The sequence below is a fragment of the Tachyglossus aculeatus genome, chromosome 5 (assembly GCF_015852505.1).
Source record: "Tachyglossus aculeatus isolate mTacAcu1 chromosome 5, mTacAcu1.pri, whole genome shotgun sequence".
NCBI classification, from domain to species: Eukaryota; Metazoa; Chordata; class Mammalia; order Monotremata; family Tachyglossidae; genus Tachyglossus; species Tachyglossus aculeatus.
Window position 1 is genome coordinate 19,460,315 of NC_052070.1, and position 23,048 is coordinate 19,483,362.

Sequence of the window (23,048 nt, forward strand, 5' to 3'; positions counted from 1 at the left end):
AGAAGTGAGGTGACTTGCCCAAAGTCACAGAGCTGACAATTGGCCGAGCCGGGATTTGAACCCATGACCTCTGACTCCAAAGCCCAGGCTCTTTCCACTGAACCACGCTGCTTCTCAGATCATTTTTCTACAGAAACACTCTGGACACGCCACCCCACTCACTCTTCAAAAAACTTCAATGGTTGCCCATCCACCTCCGTATCAAACAAAAACTCCCCTCCATTCGCTTTAAAGCAGCCCATCACCTTGCCCCCTCCTACCTCACCTCACTTCTCTCCTTCTACAACCCAACCCGCACACTTTGCTCCTGTAGTGCTAACCTTCTTACTGTGCCATGATCTCGCCTATCTTGCCACTGACCCCCTAACCCACATCCTGCCTCTGGCCTGGAATGCCCTCCCTATCCCTAATCCAAAAGACAACCACTCTCCCCTGCTTCAAAGCCTTACTGAAGGCACATCTTCTCCAAGAGGCCTTCCCTAAACCCCATTTTGTCTCATCTCCCACTCCCTTCTTCATCGCCCTGACTTGCCCCCTTTGCTCTTCTCCACTCCCAGCCCGCCAGAGTTCATGGGTTCAAATCCCGGCCCCGCCACTTGTCAGCTGGGTGACTTTGGGTGAGTCACTTCCCTTCTCTGGGCCTCAGTTCCCTCCTCTGCAAAATGGGGATTAAAACTGTGAGCCCCACGTGGGACAACCTGCTCACCTGGTATCGCCCCCAGCGCTTAGAACAGTGCTTGGCACATAGTAAGTGCTTAACAAATGCCATTATTATTATTATGCACATATCTGTAATTTATTTGTACTGACGTCTGTCTCTTCTGCTCTAGACTATGAGCTCACTGTGGACAGGGAATGTCACTGTTAATTGTTGTATTATACTTTCCCCAGCGCTTCGTACAGTGCTCTGCACATGGTAAGCACTCAATAAATACGACAATGAATGATCCCAGGTCCTTCTTCCTTCTTACTCTATCTGGAATTTAGCCAATCAGTCAAAAGACAATGAATGATCCCAGGTCCTTCTTACTTCTTACTCTGTCTGGAATTTAGCCAATCAGTCAATCTATGGTATTTATAAAGTGCTTGTTGTGTTTAGAACATTGTACTCAGAACATTGGAGAATATAAGCTCGTTCTGGGCAGGATCTATGTTTATTAATAATGATGATATTTGTTAAGCATTTACTATCATCATCAATCGTATTGAGCGCTTACTATGTGCCAAGCACCATTACATTGTACTTTCCTGAACATTTAGTACAGTGCTTTGTACACATTAAGCACCCAATAAATATGATTGAATGAATTAATTGATACAACACGAGGAACATAAACCAGAAGGCCACAAATGAGGATGGATTTCCACCTGGCATTCTTTCCGTCCTCTCCACTGCCTCAAGCCAGCATTCACCAGCAGTAATATCCCTGTTTCCAAGGAGGGGACAGCCCATGTTTCTCTTAATGACTTCTGTGCTCGGGTTAGGACCAGGGGCTGAGGGAAGGGCGGTGTCCGGTCACAGCTGCGTAGCTTGGGCAGTCACGAGAACAGCCCTCTTGGGCAAGGATTAGGGCTCTGTCTGACTCCTCCAAAACTCTGTCACAGCCAGAACCACTATGGTATAGGCAGGCTGTTTTGGAAAAACAGACTAACATTCCCGATTTAGGACTTGACTAAACTATTAAGACTAGTAAAATTATCCTACACTGACCCCCCCAGCTCCAACAGCTCCCTTTAAACACATGGACTTCCACATCTGGGCTGGAACCTGCCTGGTGCAATCTCAGTTTATGTCCCATAGCAAAGAATTCCAAGGGACTTTAATCCTACCCTTATTTCCCTCCCAAGCTCCACTTTCCCAGTGTCTGAGAAGAAAGGAAAAACAACCTTCCCAACATCACTAAAATCCACCCTTTCCTTTTCATCCAAACTGCTACCATGATAACTCAATAATAATGATGGTGTAAGTGTTTACTATGTGCAAAGCACTGTTCTAAGCACTGGGAGGGATACAAGGTAATCAGGTTGTCCCACAGGGGGTTCACAGTCTTAATCCCCATTTTACAGATGAGGTAACTGAGGCCCAGAGAAGTGAAGTGACTTGCTCAAAGTCACCCAGCTGACAAGTGGTGGAGCCGGAATTTGAACACATGACCTCTGACTCCAAAGCCCGGGCTCTTTCCACTGAGCCATGCTGCCAACCACTTATTCATTCACTTGTATTTATTGAGCGCTTAGTGTGTGGAAAGCACTTATCCTATCGTGCTTTAATTACTGTATCAGCCTCCTCGCTTCCTCCTGTCTTTCCACACTCCAGTCCATACTTAGTTCTGCTACCCGAATCATTTTTCTGCAAAAACATTCAGTCCATGTTTCCCCACTCCTCAAAGTCCTTGGCCTAGGGCATAGAGCATGGGCCCGGGAGTCGGAAGGTCATGGGTTCTAATCCCGACTCCGCCACAGGTCTGCTGTGTGACCTTGGGCAAGTCACTTGACTTCTCTGGGCCTCAGGTAACCTCACCTGTAAAATGGGGATTCAGACTGTGAGCCCCACATGGGACAGGGATTGTATCCAACCTGATTTGCTTGTAACCACACCAGTGCTGAGCACAGTACATAGTAAGTGCTTTAAAAATAACACAATTATTATTGAGAATCAGAGTGGCTTAATGGAAAGAGCACAGGCTTGGGAGTCAGAGGTCTTGGGTTCTCATCCCGGCTCTGCCACTTGTCAGCTGGGTGACTTTGGGCAAGTCACTTCACTTCTCTGGGCCTCGGTTACCTCATCTGTAAAATGGGGATTAAGACTGTGAGCCCCATGTGAGACAACCTGATTACCTTGTATCCACCCCAGTGCTTAGAACAGTGCTTGGCACAAATACCACCATCATCATCATCATCCACCTCCTCATCAAAAAGAAACTTCTTGCCATCAGCTTTAAAGTACTCAATCACCTTGCCCCCTCCTACCTCACCTCCTTGCTCTCCTACTACAACCCAGCTTCCGCACTTTGCTCCTCTAATGCCAACCTTCTCACTGTACCTTAACTTTGTCTACCTCCCCAGGTCCTGCCTCTGGCCTGGAACACTTTCCTTCTTCATATCTTATGGAGAAGCAGTGTGGCTCAGTGGAAAGAGCCCAGGCTTTGGAGTCAGAGGTCATGGGTTCAAACCCTGGCTCCTCCAACTGTCAGCTGGGTGACTTTGGGCAAGTCACTTAATCAATCATATTTATTGAGCGCTTACTGTGTGCAGAGCACTGTACTAAGCGCTTGGGAAGCACAAGTTGGCAACATATAGAGACAGTCCCTACCCAACAGTGGGCTCACAGTCTAAAAGGGGGAGACAGAGAACAAAACCAAACATACTAACAAAATAAAATAAATAGAATAGATATGTACAAGTAAAATAAATAAATAAATAGAGTAATAAATATGTACAAACATATATACATACACACAGGTGCTGTGGGGAAGGGAAGGAGGTAAGACGGGGGGATGAAGGAGGGGGCTCAGTCTGGGAAGGCCTCTTGGAGGAGGTGAGCTCTCAGTAGGGCCTTGAAGGGAGGAAGAGAGCTAGCTTGGCGGATGGGCAGAGGGAGGGCATTCCAGGCCAGGGGGAGGACGTGGGCCGGTGGTTGATGGCGGGACAGGCGAGAACGAGGCCTAACGGTGAGGAGATTAGTGGCAGAGGAGCGGAGGGTGTGGGCTAGGCTGGAGAAAGAGAGAAGGGAGGTGGGGTGGGTGGGCGAGGTGATGGACAGCCTTGAAGCCCAGGGTGAGGAGTTTCTGCCTGATGCGCAGATTGATTGGTAGCCACTGGAGATTTTTGAGGAGGGGAGTAACATGCCCAGAGCGTTTCTGGACAAAGACAATCTGGGCAGCAGCATGAAGTATGGACTGAAGTGGGGAGAGACACGAGGATGGGAGATCAGAGAGAAGGCTGATGCAGTAGTCCAGACGGGATAGGATGAGAGCTTGAACAAGCAGGGTAGCGGTTTGGACGGAGAGGAAAGGGCGGATCTTGAATATGTTGCGGAGCTGAGACCAGCAGGTTTTGGTGACGGCTTGGATGTGAGGGGTGAATGAGAGAGCGGAGTCGAGGATGACACCGAGGTTGCGGGCATGTGAGATGGGAAGGATGGTAGTGCTGTCAACAGTGATGGGAAAGTCAGGGAGAGGGCAGGGTTTGGGAGGGAAGACAAGGAGTTCAGTCTTGGACATGTTGAGTTTTAGGTGGCGGGCAGACATCCAGATGGAGATGTCCTGAAGGCAGGAGGAGATGTGAGCCTGCAGGGAGGGGGAGAGAGCAGGGTCAGAGATGTAGATTTGGGTGTCATCAGCGTAGAGATGATAGTTGAAGCCATGGGAGCGAATGAGGTCACCAAGGGAGTGAGTGTAGATCGAGAACAGAAGGGGACCAAGCACTGAACCTTGGGGAACCCCCACAGTAAGGGGATGGGAGGGGGAGGAGAAGCCTGCAAAAGAGACTGAGAATGAACGACCGGAGAGATAAGAGGAGAACCAGGAGAGGACGGAGTCTGTGAAGCCAAGGTTGGATAGTGTGTTGCCCCCTGTGGCACAACCTGGTCACCTTGTAACCTCCCCAGTGCTTAGAACAGTGTTTTGCACATAGTAAGCGCTTAACAAATACCATTATTATTATTATACAATGACTCTCCCCACCTTCCTTTTTGAAGGCACATCTCTTCCAAGAGGCCTTCCCTGACTAAGCCCTCATTTCCTCTTCTCCCACTCCCTTCTGCACCATCCTTGCACTAGAATTTGTTCTCTTTATTCATCCTCCCTCAGCCCCACAGCACTTATGCATATATCCATAATTTACTTATTTATATTAATGTCTGTTTCCCCCTCTAGACTGTAAGCTCACTGTGGGTTGGAATGTGACTACCCACTCTGTTATATTCTTACACGGTAATAATAATAATGATGATGGTATTTGTTAAGCACTTACTATGTGCCAAACACTGTTCTAAGTGCTGGGGTAGATTCAGGGACAACAAGTTGTCCCACGTGGGGCTCACAGTCTTAATCCCCATTTTACAGATGATGGAACTGAGGCACAGAGAAGTGAAGTGACTTGCTCAAGGTCACACAGCAGAAAAGTGGCAGAGGTGGTATTAGAACCCATGATCCCTGATTCCCAAGCCCGGGCTCTTACCACTAAGCTATGCTACTGTACTCTCCCAAGTGCTTAGTACAGTGCTCTGTGCAAAGTAAGTGCTCAATAAATACCACTGATTGATTGATTAAGCCTGGTTTTCAGAGCCCGCTGTTTGGTAGTGACCATCTGTATATTTTGCCAATTTGTACTTCCCAAGCGCTTAGTACAGTGCTCTGCACACAGTAAGTGCTCAATAAACACGATTGAATGAATGAATGAATGAATGAATGAACTAAAGCAAGGTGGTTAGCCCAAACCTAGGGATTCCAGTGGGCCTAGGACGTGACAGAAGTCCCAGTCTCCAGTCAATCAATCAATCAGTGGTATTTATTGAGCACTTACTCTGTGCAGAGCACTGTACCAGGCACTTGGGAGAGTACAATACAACAGACTTGGGCAGACACATTCCCCGCCCAGCCCACAACGCGCTTATAGTTGCAGCCCATCCTTATCCACCCCATGGCGACACTTTGCCCAGTTCTCTACTCGGCACCTTTCTGACTTCCTTTGTTACACATCCACCTTTGTGCCTGGAAACTCCTCTTTGATTTTCTCTTGGCCGAGGCACCTCTTACTAAATAATAATAATAATAATAATAATAATAATAATAATAATAATGGTATTAAGCTCTTACTATGTGTGAGGCAGGAAGAGTGATTCAGAAGAAATGCATTTCCACCTGCAGGCATTGATAATTTTGCAGTGCTTCTCCAAAATATCACCTAGTACCCGCAGAAGAAGTTGCTAACATTAGTTAGGGTCCGATAATAATAATAATAATCATGGCACTTATTAAGCACTTACTATATGCAAAGCACTGTTCTAAGCACTGGGGAGGTTACAAGGTGATCAGGTTGTCCCACGGGGTGGAGGGGGGGGGGACTCACAGTCTTAATCCCCATTTTACAGACGAGGTACCTGAGGCATGGAGAAGTTAGGTGACATGCCCAAAGTCACCCAGTTGACAATTGGCGGAGCTGGGATTTGAACCCATGACTTCTGACTCCAAAGCCCGTGCTCTTTTCACTGAGCCATGCTGCTTCTGTACAGCTGCTTCTCTACGATGGATACAAGAGGAAAGGAGGGTGGAAGAAATAATACTTGGGATGTGCATTCCCCCGTCTCAGATGGACAGGCAGACAAGCACATAGGGTGGTTGTGGCTGGCTAAACTGAAACCTTCTTTTGGGAACTAGGAGGGGGTAATGCGGTGAAAAGAAAAGTCTGATGGCTTCTCATAGCTCCTGGGCTTGAATTTTCCAGGTAGCTGGACTCAATTACTAATTGATCCAGCCTAATTCTCCCCTCAGGCCAGAGGCTGGATCAGCCCAGTTACATATGCTAGAGGAGACCCTAGGATCCTCCCAGCATCAGAGGCCTGTAACTGATCTCAGCTTCTGTCTCTTTTCCCTCTCCCCCCATCCTCCCTCCTTCTTCCCTCCTCTTTCCTCTCCCCCTCCCCATCTAAACTTTATATGCCTGTGCATAAGACATCACAGTGACATCAGAGGAAATCCATCCAATCAGAAAGCGTTCCACAACTTTATAAAACAAATAAAGCCTTCCTGTCTGCAACAGCTAGCCTGTCTGTAATAAATTATACCTTCCCCAAAATAAACCTCCCTGACAAAAAATAAACAGTGGGTAAGGTGGGGAAGCCGGGTCCTTGGTCATCAGATGAGTCCAACGCTCTGAGGCATCCTGCCTTCACCGGCTCCCAGCAAGCCTCTGGGGAAGACTTTAAAAAGGTCTTTCAAATTTAACTGTGTCAGACACATGCCAGAGGCCCTCTCTTTCACCCCAAACATCTCACGTTGTTCTCCGCAATTCTCCAGTTTCTCCATCAGCTTCCCATCTATACAAACCCTCACCCTCTTCCAGCCTCCTCACCACACTGTGCCCTCTTCCCCCCACACCCACGAGGCTCTGGACAGTTCCTCCCCCTGCCAGTGCTCTTTCACAAGTCCCTGGCTGGGAGTCTTAGCCACTGTAGACACACACACCGGGGAGTGTTGGGAAGCCATGCCTTTCATCACTGGAAACTCGTTGTGAGCAGGGATCGTGACTGCTAAATCTGTTGCATTGTACCCTCCCAAGCACTTAGTACAGTGCTCTGCACATAGATACCATTGATTGATTGATTAAGCAATCTCTCTGGGGCCTCGTGCGTGCCAGGTTCCAGCTGCCCGAAGTTCCCCAGTTCCCCCCAAAGTTCCCCATTTTCACACGAGGGATGGGTCAAAAGCTGCTGGTTTTCAGGCAGTCCCTTAACTGTTCCTAGGGCTGAGGTGCTGCAAGTATTTGGAGAAAGAACTATTGTAGTTGCTTCAAATTTGCTTCAGCAGTTTATGCATTCCTAACTTACCCTGAGATCATTTGGCTTTAATTACCACTAGGTTCAGCTACAGAAATGATGGAGGTGGTTATTTCTTCCAGCTTTAGAGCCAGAAAACCCAAACTATACGCAGCACTGCTTCCTTCCATGACATCCTAACTTTCAGTTGATCTCAGATAAGACACCTTCTAAAAACATATTTCATTCTATCAGCCTCTTGGGGTATTTTTTAAAGCAAAGAATCCACCCTTAAATTGAAAGATTCCCCACAAGGCACCTGATTCTCTTCAAAGGTAGCTTGCTTGTCTCCTTGCTCTCCCAGCTTGGCTGTAGAAAGCTTAGAAAAACAAGTAGATTTAATGTTACTATTTATGCATGGTGTCCAGTTTCCAGAGGAGTCTTTACCAGTGGTCTGAAATTCAGTTGAGCATTTTAATTCATTTTCAGCTAGGTCTCTGTGGACCAGCAATTAAGGAAGGCAGAGAGTTCAAAGACAAAGGGTTATAACCTTTCTATGGCATGCTTGTGCGGTCTTTAAAAATGCATCTTCTCCAGCAAATGGGCAGCACACAACCAGGTGAACAGCATGCTGGAACAGAGACCTGCAGGACCTTAGGAAAACTGTGGTTTTTCCTTCAGCGGCACCTGGAGAGACACCAACCGCTAACTCTGTTTTCTCCTGCTGGTCATGTCCCAGAGAAGGGATTGAAAAACATCCGGACGGCTTCATTGCAGCAATGGGCCAAGATGAATAACTTGAAGAACAACAACTGAAGAATGGTCCCTTTGAGTTGCTGGAAACGCCTAGTGATACGTCACCGGTGATGGCCTCTCAACCTCTGCCTTTGGGTTGTTTCCATCCTCCCTTCCTACCGATCTGGGAAGTGAACACAGGGATCCTTCTCTAGACGTGTCTGTAACGCTGTTACAGACACTTAGTACAGTGCTCTGGGCCCAATAAGCACTAAATAAATATGATTGATTGATTGACTGATTGATTGACTATGAGATGTGCCCAGGCAGGAATAGTAGCAGCCAGAATAGTGTCTCGACTAGGGTGCCTGAACCCCTAGTCTGTCTAGAACTTTCCACAATTCCTTGAGGGGTGGAAGCAGAAGAAGGGTGGTGAAGAGGGGGAAAGGTCTTGCAGCAAAATGGTATTCAGGCCAGTTGTTTTTTTTACTACTGATGGAATTCTAGGCCTGGACAGGACAGGCTATTTAGTTCATTCCCCCCGTGTCCAGAAAGACACCATGTAAATCATTTCACACAGAGGGCAATATATCCTTTCTGAAAGATGGATGGAACAAGAGATTGTAGCATTCTTTCTCAGTAAACTTTGCCCATCCATATAGAAAATCTCTCTTTTGGAGGATGAAAAAATATTAGGTGCTCAAATGCTGACTGGTTTCTCCTTCTTTTTCATGATGATAATAATAATAATAATGATAATAATAAATTTTCTAAGTGCTTACTATGTTCCAAGCTCTGTAATGAACAGTCCCTATCCCACCTGAGGCTCACACTCTAAGGGGCAGGGAGAACAAGTATTTCACCCCGCAATTTATGGTTGAGGAAACTGAGGCACAGAGAAGTGAAGTGATTTGCCTAAGGTCACACAGCAAGCATGTGGAGGAGCTGGGATTAAAATGTAGGTCCTCTTACTCCCAAGGCTGTGATTTTTCCACCAGGTCACACTGCTTCCCTTTTAGTAAAATCACTTAGAAGCAGCATGGCCTAGTGAAAAAGCCCAGACGTGGTAATCAGAAGAACTGTGTTCTAATTCTGGCTCTATCACTTGTCCGCTGTGTGACCTTGGACAAGTCACTTCACTTCTCTGTGCCTCAGTTACCTCATCTGTGACTGGGGAATAAGCCAGTGAGCCCTTTGTGGGACAGGGACAGTGTTCAACCAGATTATCTTGTATCTACATGGTACATATTACAGTGCCTGGATCATAGTAAACTCTTAAAAAATACCATGAACCCCACCCCACCCGCACAAACCCCCACCAATTTAGATTCTCTCAAATTCTAAGTGTATGTGTGTGTGCTTCCTAGGCGAGTGAACTGAGGTGAACCTGGTAGTGCCTAATATTTTAGCTGAGGGCTGTATTTAAATAAGGATCAGAAGAAAGCAAAACATCTTTCTAACCTTCATAGTTCTCAAAGGGCTTTGTGGGCCTCAGCTCCCAACCCTACAGGTGGTCTCTGTCCTGAGGGGGGAGAGGTACAGCATGGACTAGCGGCAAGAACATGGGTTTGGGAGCCAGAAGTCGTGGGTTCTAATCCCGGCTCTGTCACATCTGCTGTGTGACCTTGGGCAAGTCACTTAACGTCTCTGTGCTTCAGTTACCTCTTCTGTAAAATGGGGATTGAGACTGTGAGCCCCACGTGGGAGAACCTGATTACCTTGTATCTACCCCAGAAGTAAGCACTTAGCCAATACCATAATTATCATTGTTATTATTACCAAGGAAACCCCTCCTCTCCATTCACTCAGAGTGATAGTAAAATGAAATGGATACAGAACCAGAGGCCTTTGTGCCATGTGAATTTTAGTGCCATGTGAATTTTAGTATCTGGTGCCTGGTTCCCCTGCACCCCTACCCCAGCCCTGGGGACTCTGAAGGCAGAAGAAAGGGAGCCAGAGTAAGGCAACTCTTGAATATCGATGGGCAAGCTGCCCAGCGGGCACCGAGGTGAGCCCTGGGCTGTTGGTTACCAGTTACACTACTCCTTAGCACACCCTTAGGGAAAGGGATCAGGAAAACAAAAGGAGATGCAACTCAAACTGAGCCATTTTCTTGTCAGCAATTCTGCTGAGTGATTCCATGGGAGGGGAGGCTGAGGCTCTTAGCTAATGGGTGGTAACAGGATGACCTGGTTAGTTCATTTAATCGGGCTCCCATGTGACCCCCGCCAGGGCTGTGTAGCACTGACTGCAGAAGAAGGCTGAGGGGATGAGGAAACTTCTGAACCTTGCTTTCTTTTCCTGCTAGAGACTCAAAGGCAGCAGGTTGTACTCAATTTTGAACACTTGTGGCAGGGAGAAAATGGAACTATGCGGAATGCTGATGTTTGGTAACACTATCAGCTGGAAGGGGCCCAAATGACCACCTTAGACTTTTCAATTAAAATCAGCTCCTCTCCCCATTCCCCTGTGGGCTCACTGATGCTTAGCTCAGGTCAGCTCCTCTGGCCACCCCCTTTGGCCACCCCAGGGTGAAAGGATCCCTCCCTCTCCCTCTCTGCTTCCCCAGGATCCAGCCTAGAGGAAGAAGGACAGTTACAGGGTTATTTCCCACTGCACCATTGCCCGGGGGGAGCCCAGGGACCTACTGGCTCCTTCTTTGAAGTCTTACATTTTCTCTTGCCTTCAAGATATCTCTAAATGGATGCCCTCCCCTCACCTCAAGCTTAACATGTCCAAAACATAACTCCTTATCGCCCTACCCAAATCCTGTTCTCCCCCGACTATCCCATCACTGTGGATGGCACCACCATCCTTTCTGTCTCACAAACCCATAACCTTGGCCCTATTCTTGACTCCTCTCTCTCATTCCACCCACTTATTCAATCTGTCATTAAATCCTGTCAGTCCCACCTTCACAACATTGTTAAAATCCACCCTTTCCTCTCCATTCAAATTGCTACCACACTAATGCAATCATTTATCCTATCCCTCCTTGATTACTGTATAAGCCTCCTTGCTGACCACCCAGCCTCCTGTCTCTCCCCACTCAGTCCATACTTCACTTTGCTGCCCAGATAATTTTTCTACAAACACGTTCAGAACATATTTCCCCACTCCTCAAGAACCTCCAGGGGTTCCTAATCCACCTCCACATCAAACAAAAACTCCTCATCATTGCCTTCAAAGCAATCAATCACCTTACTCCCTCCTACCTCACCCCGCTACTCTCCTACTACAAGCCTACTTGCACACTTCACTCCTTTAAAGCTAACCTCACTGTTCACTGGTCTCATCTATCTGATCATCAACCCCTCACCCACGCCCTGCCTCTGGCCTGGAATGCCCTCCCTCCTCAAATCTGACAATTATTCTCCCCCTCTTCAAAGCCTTATTGGAGGCACATCTCCTCCAAGAGGCCTTCCCTGACTAAGCCCTTCTTTCCTCTTCTCCCACTCCCTTCTGCCCCTAATTACTCCCTTTATTAATTCCCATCTCCCAGCCCCACAGCACTTATGTACATATTTATTACTCTATTTATTTATTTATTTTACTTGTACTTATCTATTCTATTTATTTTATTTTGTTAATATGTTTGGTTTTGTTCTCTGTCTCCCCCTTTTAGACTGTGAGCCCACTGTTGGGTAGGGACTGTCTCTATATGTTGCCAATTTGTACTTCCCAAGCGCTTAGTACAGTGCTCTGCACATAGTCAGCGCTCAATAAATACGATTGATGATGATGATGATGTACATATCTGTAATTTATTTATTTATGTTAATGTCTGTCTCCCCCTCTAGTCTGTAGGCTCATTGTGGGCAGGCAATCTGTCTATTGTTATATTGTACTCTCCTAAGCACTTAATAAAGTGCTTTGCACACAATAAGCCCTCAAAAAATGTAATTGAATTGAATGAAAGAGTGAAGGTACCTTCTCCTCAGCAACGAGGAGGCTCCCCTTTCCCCACTGGCAAGGTGGGAAGTGGCATCAGTGGCTGGTGCCCAGTCTTGGGACAAATTCCCCCTGGGGGTGAGGCATTAGCTCAGACTCCCAGTGGGCAAGTCAGGGAACTCAGAGCCATAGCCCTAGTCTGCCAGAGGTTTTTATTTCACTTGTATACCCTCACCTGGGCACAGCCCCACGTCTTGACCAAATATCCTCGGTCAAGGATGGAGAAGCAGCGTGGCTCAGTGGAAAGATCCTGAGCTGTGGAGTCAGAGGTCATGGGTTCAAATCCTGGGTCTGCCAATTGTCAGCTGTGTGACTATGAGCAAGTCGCTTAACTTCTCTGTGCCTCAGTTACCTCAACTGTAAAATGGGGATTAATACTGTGAGCCCCCTGTGGGACAACCTGATCACCTTGTAACCTCCCCAGCTCTTAGAACCGTGCTTTGCACATAGTAAGCGTGACTGTGAGCCCACTGTTGGGTAGGGACCGTCTCTATATGTTGCCAACTTGTACTTCCCAAGCGCTTAGTACAGTGCTCTGCACACAGTAAGCGCTCAATAAATATGATTGAATGAATGAATAAATACCATTATTATTATTATTATTATTATCATTATTATTGAGGGTGTCACCTCAGCAGACTTTCCAGAGTATTATCATCAGGGACATTTTAATAACAGGAGCTCATGATAAAATGGACTCTTGTTGGAAGAAACAGCCCTCAGTCCTGAATCATTTCTGACAGGAGAATTGGTGACATCTCATCAGGTGGTGGTTAGCTCTGTGCTCTTCAAAACAACAAAACCCTGGGCAGCGTAGATTTGAAACAATAATAGTAATCCAAGCAGAACCACTGGAAATCAGGGAGGGAAAATTCTACCTGAGGGTTCACCAAAGCCAGTCTCAATCTTTGAGAGCAAACCAGCATCCAATAGGGAGGAGATGAAATCCCTCTCATCTGCTCTAAGGGTCTAGAGCAGAGTGATATGTCCACAGAAGATTTTAATACATGCCCTAACTCTAAGCCCTAGAATCTCTGGACACCTGTGCACAGAAAACCTGGGTGTCCTCTCTCCTTATCCTCTCCTCCCATCCCTGCATCCCTGACCCAAATTTGGGCTTTACAAGTCTGGTGAAAAGAGCAATGGGCTGACTGCTGAGAGAACTCTCCTCTAATCTTATCTCTGATTGGGGAAAGTCTCTTATCCTTTCTGCAACTTGGTTTCCCCTCTCAAACAATGGAGATTATAATTCTTTACCCAGCATGGCCTAGTGGATAGAGCATGGGCCTGGGGTCAGAATGACCTGGGTTCTAATCCCAGCTCTGCCACTTGTCTGCTATGTGACCTAGGGCAAGTCACTTAACTTCTCAGTGCCTCTTTTGCCTCATCTGTAAAATGGGGATTAAGACTGTTTGCCCCGTATGGGACAGGGATTGCATCCAACCCGATCCGCGAGTGCTTAATACAGTGCTTGGCCCCATAGTAAGTGCTTAACAGATACCACCATTATTAGTATTATTTCCAAGGATAGGTGTGACCAAGATTCCTGGAAGAAAGTTGCTCTGTTCACTGAAAACATTAGTACTCTAAAATACTAGTAGATTGTTGACCTTCAATCTGGTCTACTCCCCTTTACGCTACACTACACTATACTACACTACACTGCACCACACTATGCCCCGGTCTGCTTTTCTCCACTCCTTCCTCATCATCATCAATCATATTTATTGAGCACTTACTGTGTGCAGAGCACTGTACTAAGTGCTTGGGAAGTACAAATTGGCAACATATAGAGACAGTCCCTACCCAACAGTGGGCTCACAGTCTACTGCCTCCCTTAGCTCCTCTCCCTTGACTTCAATTTGTGTTTCCCTCTCCCACAACTTCCTTTCCCTCTTCTCTGCTCCCACTGCCACCCTCCCCTTCTCCTGTCCATTAGCCAGTGGTCCAACTCCCTGCTTAACTATCACTCAAGCCAGTTTTTGTTTCCTGCTGCCTGCCTTTGAGCTCTGGTTTACCCCGTGGTTGTACACAGTAAGCGCTCAATAAATACGATTGATTGATTGATTACCCCATGGTTCCCCTCCCAGCTTCCTGGCTCTGTCAAGAGTTGGGTGGAATCTCATAGCCTATGCCCAGGGGATCTCACCTATGACAAAAGAAATGAGGTAGGAAATGTGTGCGGGGCTCAATGACTTCATTCATTCATTCAATCACATGGCACTGCCCTGCCATATTGCCCCTTGAATTTCTGGGCTCAGCTCCAAGATGGAATGCTATCTATACCTTGGCGTTTTGTAGAGGCGGTTGGTAACTTGAGGGGCGGTAGTACATCCTCTGGGAAGGGTCCGTGTGGATGTCTCCGAGGAACAGCTCTTCCACCAAGTGGTCCAAGTTGTGATGCAAGTACTGCTTCTCCACCCGGATCAGCTGGAGCTCGTGCATGGCAAAGTTCACCGCCTTAGTGCACTCACAACCATTCTCCTCCCGCCACAAGTCATAGGAGGCATCCTGGACCCAGGGGCTCTCCGTCGTCATGAACCCGGGGCAGGTGACGTTCACCAGCTGGCTGAGTTTCTCCGCCACAGCCTCACTGTGGGGGATGACCTGGATGCTATGCAGCTGGTAGTCGGCTTCAGTCCCTCCTCGGATGATCCAGGAAGCTTGGCGAAGGCGAATCTTCCCCCGGATTACCAAAGTGTAGGTGGGATGCGTGCAGCGGTTGCCTCCGTAATAAAACTGGTAGGCCTTGAAGGTGTTGTTGTGGTAGAATCGATAAGATCTGGTGATGAACTCTGGACCCGATCTGACCTCACATCTGCAGAAGAGATGGGGAGAGGGGAGACTTTTACCAAGGGTTAGGGGAAATGGCTCCCCTGCGGCCCTCTCTTTTGGCAAGTGCCAAGAAAACTTTCATTCACAGAAGCACTCTCATTCATTCATTCAGTCAATCATTTTTATGGACTTACTGTGTGTACAACACTACACTAGAGCAGCGTGGCTCAATGGAAAGAGCCCGGGCTTTGGAGTACTGTGTGTACAACACTACACTAGAGCAGCGTGGCTCAATGGAAAGAGCCTGGGCTTTGGAGTTAGAGGTCATGGGTTCAAATCCCGGCTCTGCCAAATGTCAGCTGTGTGACTTTGGGCAAGTCATTTCACTACTCTATTTATCTTACTTGTACATATATATTCTATTTATTTTATTTTGTTAGTATGTTTGGTTTTGTTGTCTGTCTCCCCCTTCTGGACTGTGAGCCCGCTGTTGGGTAGGGACTGTCTCTATGTGTTGCCGACTTGCACTTCCCAAGAGCTTAGTACAGTGCTCTGCACACAGTAAGTGCTCAATAAATACAATTGATTGATTGATTCTCTGGGCCTCAGTTACCTCATCTGTAAAATGGGGATTAAGACTGTGAGCCCCCCGTGGGGCAACCTGATCACCTTGTAACCTCCCAAGCATGTAGAACAGTGCTTTGCACATAGTAAACTTTTAATGAATGCCATTATTATTATTATTATACTAAACACTTGGGAGAGTAGAGGCTTGGTCTCATTCCCACCTTCGACCTTTTCCTTTATCTAAGTCTCTTCCTTTCTCGATTGTAATCATGATAATAATAACCATCATCTTGATCATAATCAAATAATTATAGTATATATTAAGTGCTTGCTATGTGACAAGTAATGTACTAATATCTGGGGAGGATACAAAATAATCAGGTGCCACATGGGGCCCACAATATAAGTAGGAGGAAGAAGCTGAGGGAAGAGGCGTGGTTTAGGCTTGTTGAGTTCCATCTTTTAATGGGTCTGCTGGGAGCTCTGGGCACATTATTTACTATCAGGTAGTGAGTAGGTTCAAATTATGCTCAGTTCTGCCATAACATGTTTTCACTAAGAGGTTGGACTAGAATGTCATACCGGAAGTAGGGGACATTAATCTGATAAGGGGAGCCTGTTTGGATTCTATGTCTCACAAACCCACAACCTTGGTGTTATTCTTGACTCCTCTCTCTCTCTTTCAACCCACTTATTCAGTTCATCACTAAATCCTGTTTGCCCCACCTTCACAACATTGCTAAAATCCCTTTCCTCTCCCCCTTTTAGATGTCTCCCCCTTTTAGACTGTGAGCCCACTGTTGGGTAGGGACTGTCTCTATATGTTGCCAACTTGTACTTCCCAAGCGCTTAGTACAGTGCTCTGCACACAGTAAGTGCTCAATGAATACGATTGATTGATTGATTGATTGATCCAAACCGCTACCAAGTTAATACAATCACTCAACTTATCCTGCCTGGATTACTGCATCAGCCTCCTTTGCTGACTTCCCAGCTTTCTTTCTCTCCCGACTCCAGTTCATATATCACTCTGCTGCCCGGATCATTTTTCTACAAAAACATTCAGGACATGTCCCCCCACTCCTCAGAAAACTCCAGTGGTTGCCCATCCACCTCCGCATTAAACTGCTCATCATTGGCTTTAGAGCACTCCATCACCTTGCCCCCTCTTACCTCACCTCGCCACGTTCTTACTACAACCCAGCCCACACACTTTGCTCCTCTGATACTAACCTTCTCACTGTGCCTTGATCTCATCTATCTCACCGCCGACCCCCCACCTACATCCTGCCTCTGGCCTGGAATGCCCTCCCTCCTCAAATCCAACAGACAGTTACTTTACCCCTCTTCAAAGCCCTACTGAAGGCGCATCTCCTCCAAGAGGCCTTACCTAAGCCCCCATTTCCTCTTCTCCCACTCCCTTCTGCATCACCCTGAATTACTCCCTCTGTTCTTCGCCCTTCCCAGTCCTACAGCCCTTGTGTCCATATCAGTAATTAATTTATTTAAATTAATGTCAGTCTCCCCGCTCCTCCAGCCTGTTAGCTCATTGTGGGCAGGGAAAATGTCTGTTTATTGTTGTATTGTACTCACCCAAGCACTTAGCACAGTGCTCTGCATACAGTAAACAGTTAAATATGATTGCATGAATGAATGCTGTGTTGGGAGAAATGATTTATGTGCAACCACATGGTGTTGAATGTGGTGAGTACTTCATTGTGAGTTTTCCTTAACGTGTGAGTTTGCAGCCCCCTTGTTGTAGGAGAACTGGGAGTATGTGTTTTGCATGAACCAAACTTCTGAACTCAGTTCCAGCTATCTATACTTACTTACCAGGCCAATCTGCCCAACCCACCCCCCAGCTTTCATTTCAGAGTTATGGATTGTTTACTAGGGAAAATCCACAAAATTTATCCACCAACACTTTTTTAAAAAATGGTATTTCTTAAGTGTTTACTATGTTCCAGACACTGTACTAAGCACTGGAGTAGGTGAAAGATAATCAGATTGGACACCGTCCATGTTCTACTTAGGGCTCTAGGTCTAAATTCCCATTTTACAGATGAGGTAACTGAGGCACAGAGAAGATAAGTGATTTGGCCAAGGTCACAGAGCAGACAAGTGCTGGAGCCAGGATTAGAATCCAAGGCTTCTGATTATTAGGCCTGTGCTCTTTCCACTAAGCCACACTCATTATATATTGAGTAAGAGCATCTGCACTTTTGCTTATCTAGTCACTAATGGCATTAAGGAGTGTTGATATACATAGTTTTCTCATAATGTGTTTTCACAACACATTTTGGATCAAATACCTTTGAGAGAATTAGGGAACTTACTTTTGACTGTGCGTGTCTATGCGGATAGATTGAACTGCAAGCTCCTGGAGAGTAGAAAATGTGTGTTTTGCTTATGACATACTTTCCAAAGTACCTAACTCAGTACTTTTTACCCAGTAGATACTCAATGGATTGATTCATTCAGTCATATCTTTCGAGTGCTTACTGGGTGCAGAGCACTATACTGAGTAGTTGGGATGCCAGTGACTGATGAATGCACTGCGCTGCACTGTTGGAAGAAACAGTATCCAACAAAAACTCCTCACTATTAACTTTAAAGCTCTCCATCACCTAGCCCCTTCTTACCTCACCTCCCTTCTCTTCTACAACCCAGCTCACACACTCTGCTCCTCTGGTGCAAACCTTCTCACTGTGCCTCGATCTTGCCTGTCTCGCCGCTGACCCCTGACCTATGTCCTACCTCTGGCCTGGAACACCCTCCCTCCTCAAATCTGCCAAACAATCAGTCTTGCCCCCTTCAAAGCCCTACTGAAGGCACACCTCCTCCAAGAGGCCTTCCCAGACTAAGCTCCCTTTTCCTCAGCTACCCCTTCCTTCCGTGTCACCTCAACACATTCCCTTTGCTCTTCACCCTGGCTCCCCACCCTACAGCACTTATGTATATATATATATATATATATAGTTAACTTAAAACAAGTAAACAGGTGTATATATACATACAGGTATATATATATATATAGGTATATATATATATATATATATATATATATATATATATACAGGTATATATATATACCTGTTTCCTTGTTTTGATGTCTGTCTCATCTCCTCTAGACTGTAAGCCCATTCTGGGCAGGGATTTTCTCTATTGCTGTATTGTACTTTCCAAGTGCTTAGTACACAATAAGCACACAATAAGCACTCAATAAATCCTATCGAATTGACATTGGATAAGGTGAATGCATTTAAATGTAAGTCTGCCTTACTGTAGGGTTGACCAGGAGCATTAAGCGCTTAGTACAGTGCTCTGCACACAGTAAGCACTCAATAAATATGATTGAATGAATAATCCCTAGAGGACTGTCTCTAAAGACATATGAAGGACTGATGACAACGTCTTAAGGGCCTGAATATCTCAGAGAGGATTTGACTCTAGGTTTAGGGCTCCTTGGGGAATAAGCTTTGTTTCAACTTCCTTGGCATTTTCTCTAGAACCCCGGGCATCCTAAGGCTAGAAAAGAGGCTTAAATCCTCAGCTAATCCATCTCAGCCTTTCTGGACAAATATATGGTTGTAGTAATAATTGAAGTGTTGGTCAAGTCTTATTACATGTCAGACATTGTACTGGGGCTCACAGTCTAAGAGGGAGAAAGAACAGATACTTAATCCTCATTTTGCAGATGAGGAAACTGAGGCACAGAGATGTTAAATGACTGACTCAAGATCACACATGAAGCAAGTGGCAAAATGGGATACTCTCCCAGGTTTGTGCTCTTTCCATGAGGCCATGCTGCTTCTCTATCCTACTCGGACTTAAGAGTTTCTTCTTTTCCATTTCTTTCATTCTCCTATTCTTTCTTTCCCTTGCCCTCCTTCCTTTATATGAAATATCTGTGTGTTCCTTTTACTCTCTACCTCCTTTCTCTTTCTAAGATTCAGTTGTGAATGGACCAGGTCTGGCCTCACGGTCCAGCAGCAGTAGTGAGGTTGTCTTCCAGAGACCTGAAAGAGTTAATGCAACTCCCCAGGGAGTTAAAGGTAGTGAGCTTCAAACCAATCAATCAATCAATCGTATTTATTGAGCGGTTACTGTGTGCAGAGCACTGTACTAAGCGCTTGGGAAGTACAAGTTGGCAACATATAGAGACAGTCCCTACCCACCAGTGGGCTCACAGTCTAAAAGCTCTGAAACCAGAGCTGCCTGCTCCCTTTCTGGGTTCTTGGGGCAAACTTCATTGCTCCTCAGTGAATCAATGGTATTTGTGGAGTGCTTACTCCATGCAGAGCACTGTACTAAGCACTTGGGAGAGTATAATGCAGCAGAGTTGGTAGACGTGTTTTGGGGACAGCATTATCTTCTTCCTCCTCAAATCTGTGGTCTTGGCACCTCTCTTTATTTCTCCTCCCACCTTATCCACTGTCCATTCCTTTGGGGAGGGATTTCCTCCCTTCTCGTCTCTCCTAGATGCCCCTTTTGTCCCTTCCAAGCTTTCCCTCTCTCCATCTCTGGTCTGCTTTTTCACTTCTAAATCCTTAATGCTTCTCTTGATTTAATGCAGATGAAGGACTTCATGAGGATACGAATAGACCAATCCACTCCCATTTTCCTTCATCTGGTCCTGGATGCCACCTGTAGTCAGCCTGGGACAAATACCATAATTTTTGGAAGCAGTATGGTATAGTGGGTAGAGCACAGACCTGGGAATCATGGGTTCTAATCCCTGTTCCGCCACTTGTCTGCTGTGTGACTTTGGGCAAGTCACTTCACTTCTCTGGGCTTCAGTTACCCCATCTGGAAAATGGGGATGGGGACTCTGAGTTCCAAGTGAGAAAAGAACTGTGTCCAAGCTGATGAACTTGTATCTACCCCAATGCCTAGAACAGTGCTTGGCACATAGTACACACTTAACAAGTACTATTATTATTATTATTGTTATTATTGGAAGTCCTGTAGTCCTCAACCTCTTTGTGGGCAGGGGTAAGGTCTACCAACTCTGTTATATTGGATTATACTTAGTAGGCCTGCACACAGTGCTCAGTGAGTACCATTGATTTATTGATTGACTGATCGATCGATTGTTCTGAAGGGGTGGCATTGGGTTGGCACCCCATTACCCAACCAGAAACAATTAGGAGCTAACATGGTGTCTGGAGAAGAGAGTGAACCAGATTGAATGATTTTGGATAATTCGGATCTATTGTTCTACTCAGTTCTGCCTGTAACTCCTTGTTCCTCTGACTACACTTCGCATTTCTGAAAGAGGGACAATACAGAGTCATTGTGATTGAATCGTAACTTCCAAGACAAGAGCCTCTGGCTGCAAAGAACTTTATTTTTCTGTCTCTGAGTGGAAAACTTCCAGAGGTACAAAAAGTACAGAAAGGCACAGCCTAGTTGAAACTGTGCCAGAGGAGATGGCCCAAGGAAAGTGGGTGTAGAATCTGATAGTTTTTAAAACTTCTTTTGGGTTTTTGGGAGTTCTACTGAAGGATTCAAACCTCTGACTGAAGTGTTGAAAGTCTCTCGTTGAGGGGTGAAGGGCAGGAAATTTCTGCCCCTGGGTATGAAGTCAAATCCTGGTTTGTCCATGAAGGTGGCTGGGGGGGAAAGTTTAGGGACGTTGGATGGATGTTAGAGGTGAAGGTGGATGTCATAGCAGGCAACCAACAAACACACATCCTCCAAGCATCCTCTTGCCACCTTCGGAGACAGAATCCTGGATGGACCAATGCTTTGTTGCAGTAAAGACCCGGTTTAGATCCTTATGATGTTCCTTCAAATGATACTGGATAAGATTTCCTCATCTTTCTTACCTGGTTTAGGGCATAATTATGGCAACAGCAATAATCTAAGTGAATGAGAGTCAGTGCACTCCACTATGCCGTTAAGCATGGCCTAGTGGATTGAGTACGGGCCTGGGAGCAAGAAGAACCTGGGTTCTAGTCCCAGCTCTGCCACTTGTCTTCTGTGTGACCTGGGGAAAGTCACTTAACTTCTCTGTGCCTCAATTCTTTCATCTGCGAAAAATGGGGATTAAGACTGTGAGCCCCATGTGAGACATGGACTGGGTCCAACCTGCTTACCTTGTATGTAACCCTGTGCTTAGAACACAGCCTGGCACATAGAAAGTGCTTAACAAATACCAAAAAAAACAGAACAAATATAACTTATTATCGGGACATAATTGGAGTCTGGGGGGAGGACTTGGCTTTTTCCCTGAATATGACATCCAAGATGGATTAGAACAATAAACCTTGGTTTTCCATATAACCCTTTTATTCCCAATTCACATTACTTATTGCTGTCCTCACAACATCCCTCTGAGGTCAGAAAAATCAGGTATTATTAGCTTCATTTTGCAGAAGAGGAAACTGAGGCAGAGCAATTAACATCACACAGCATCACAAGTGTCACTCAACAGACTAATAGCAGAGCTGGGTATAGAACCCTGGTCCCTCCTGACTCTCAGAGAATGGGACCCACACTCGATCCACTATACCACACCACCTCCTATCATTTCAGGGCTTTAACCATCGTGGACAATGTATCAAGACTCCCTTCAACTGCTCCTGTGTAATCCTAGGATAACGTTCCTAGTTCACGTCCTCTGCCCCAAGGTCTGTTGGATCTGACTGGATCTGAAATCCTGGAGGATCAGTCCCAGTGTAATCCCCAGATGTTTTTCTCCCAGATCTCTAACAACAGCCTCCAAAGCCACTTGTGTAGACAGAGCCAGTTCGTTCATTCATTCAATCGTATTTATTGAGCGCTTACTGTGTGCAGAGCACTGTACTAAGCTCCAGTTGGCCACAGAGGACTGGTCTGAAGTGACTTTGGTTTCTCCGTGGAGGACGGAAAAGTGATTTCCTCTCCCTACCTGGACACCCAACTCCTAGGGGATCATTTGTGCAGTGGAGAAGTTGGTGGTGATGATGATGATAATAACTGTAATAATAATAGTATTTGAAGAGGACTCAGATGGAAGATGGGGGCGTATGAGATGGAAGATGGGGGCGTATGAGTCAGGAAACAATAATATTCAATGTGTGAGAAGCAGCAAGACCTAGTGAAAAAAGCACAGGCCTTTGAGTCAGAGGACCTGGATTCTAAATCTGGCTCTTCCACTTGTCCGCTCTGTGACCCTCGGGCAAGTCACTTAATTTATCTGTGCCTTATTTACCTCACCTGTAAAATGGGGATTAAGACCGTGAGCCCTATGTGGGAAAAGGTCTAGTGGATAGAGCCTGGGAGTCAGAGGACCTGGGTTCTAATTCTGGGTCCGCCACTTGTCTGCTGTGTGACCTTGGGCAAGTCACTTCACTTCTCCATGCCTCAGTTACCTCGTCTGTAAAATGGGGATTAATACTGTGAGCTCCACATGGAACATGGACAGTGTCCATCCTTGTATCTACTCCAGCGCTTAGTCCAGTTCCTGGCATGTACTAATGGCTTAATGAATACTATTAAAAACAATTGTGTGCTAAATTTATTTTATAAACAGGTTGTATGAGGGGAATCATTAAAC

The 23,048-nt window shown here is 46.1% G+C and overlaps 1 protein-coding gene across 1 annotated transcript in view; it reads right to left on the reverse strand.

Moving 5' to 3' along the window:
• APCDD1 (APC down-regulated 1) overlaps positions 1-23,048 on the reverse strand; it is a 55,431-nt gene that overhangs the window by 16,143 nt on the left and 16,240 nt on the right. Inside the window, exon 3 of the mRNA XM_038747408.1 lies at positions 14,450-14,981. Coding sequence (XP_038603336.1) covers positions 14,450-14,981 — 532 coding nt within the window. The remainder of the gene's footprint in view (positions 1-14,449; positions 14,982-23,048) is intronic.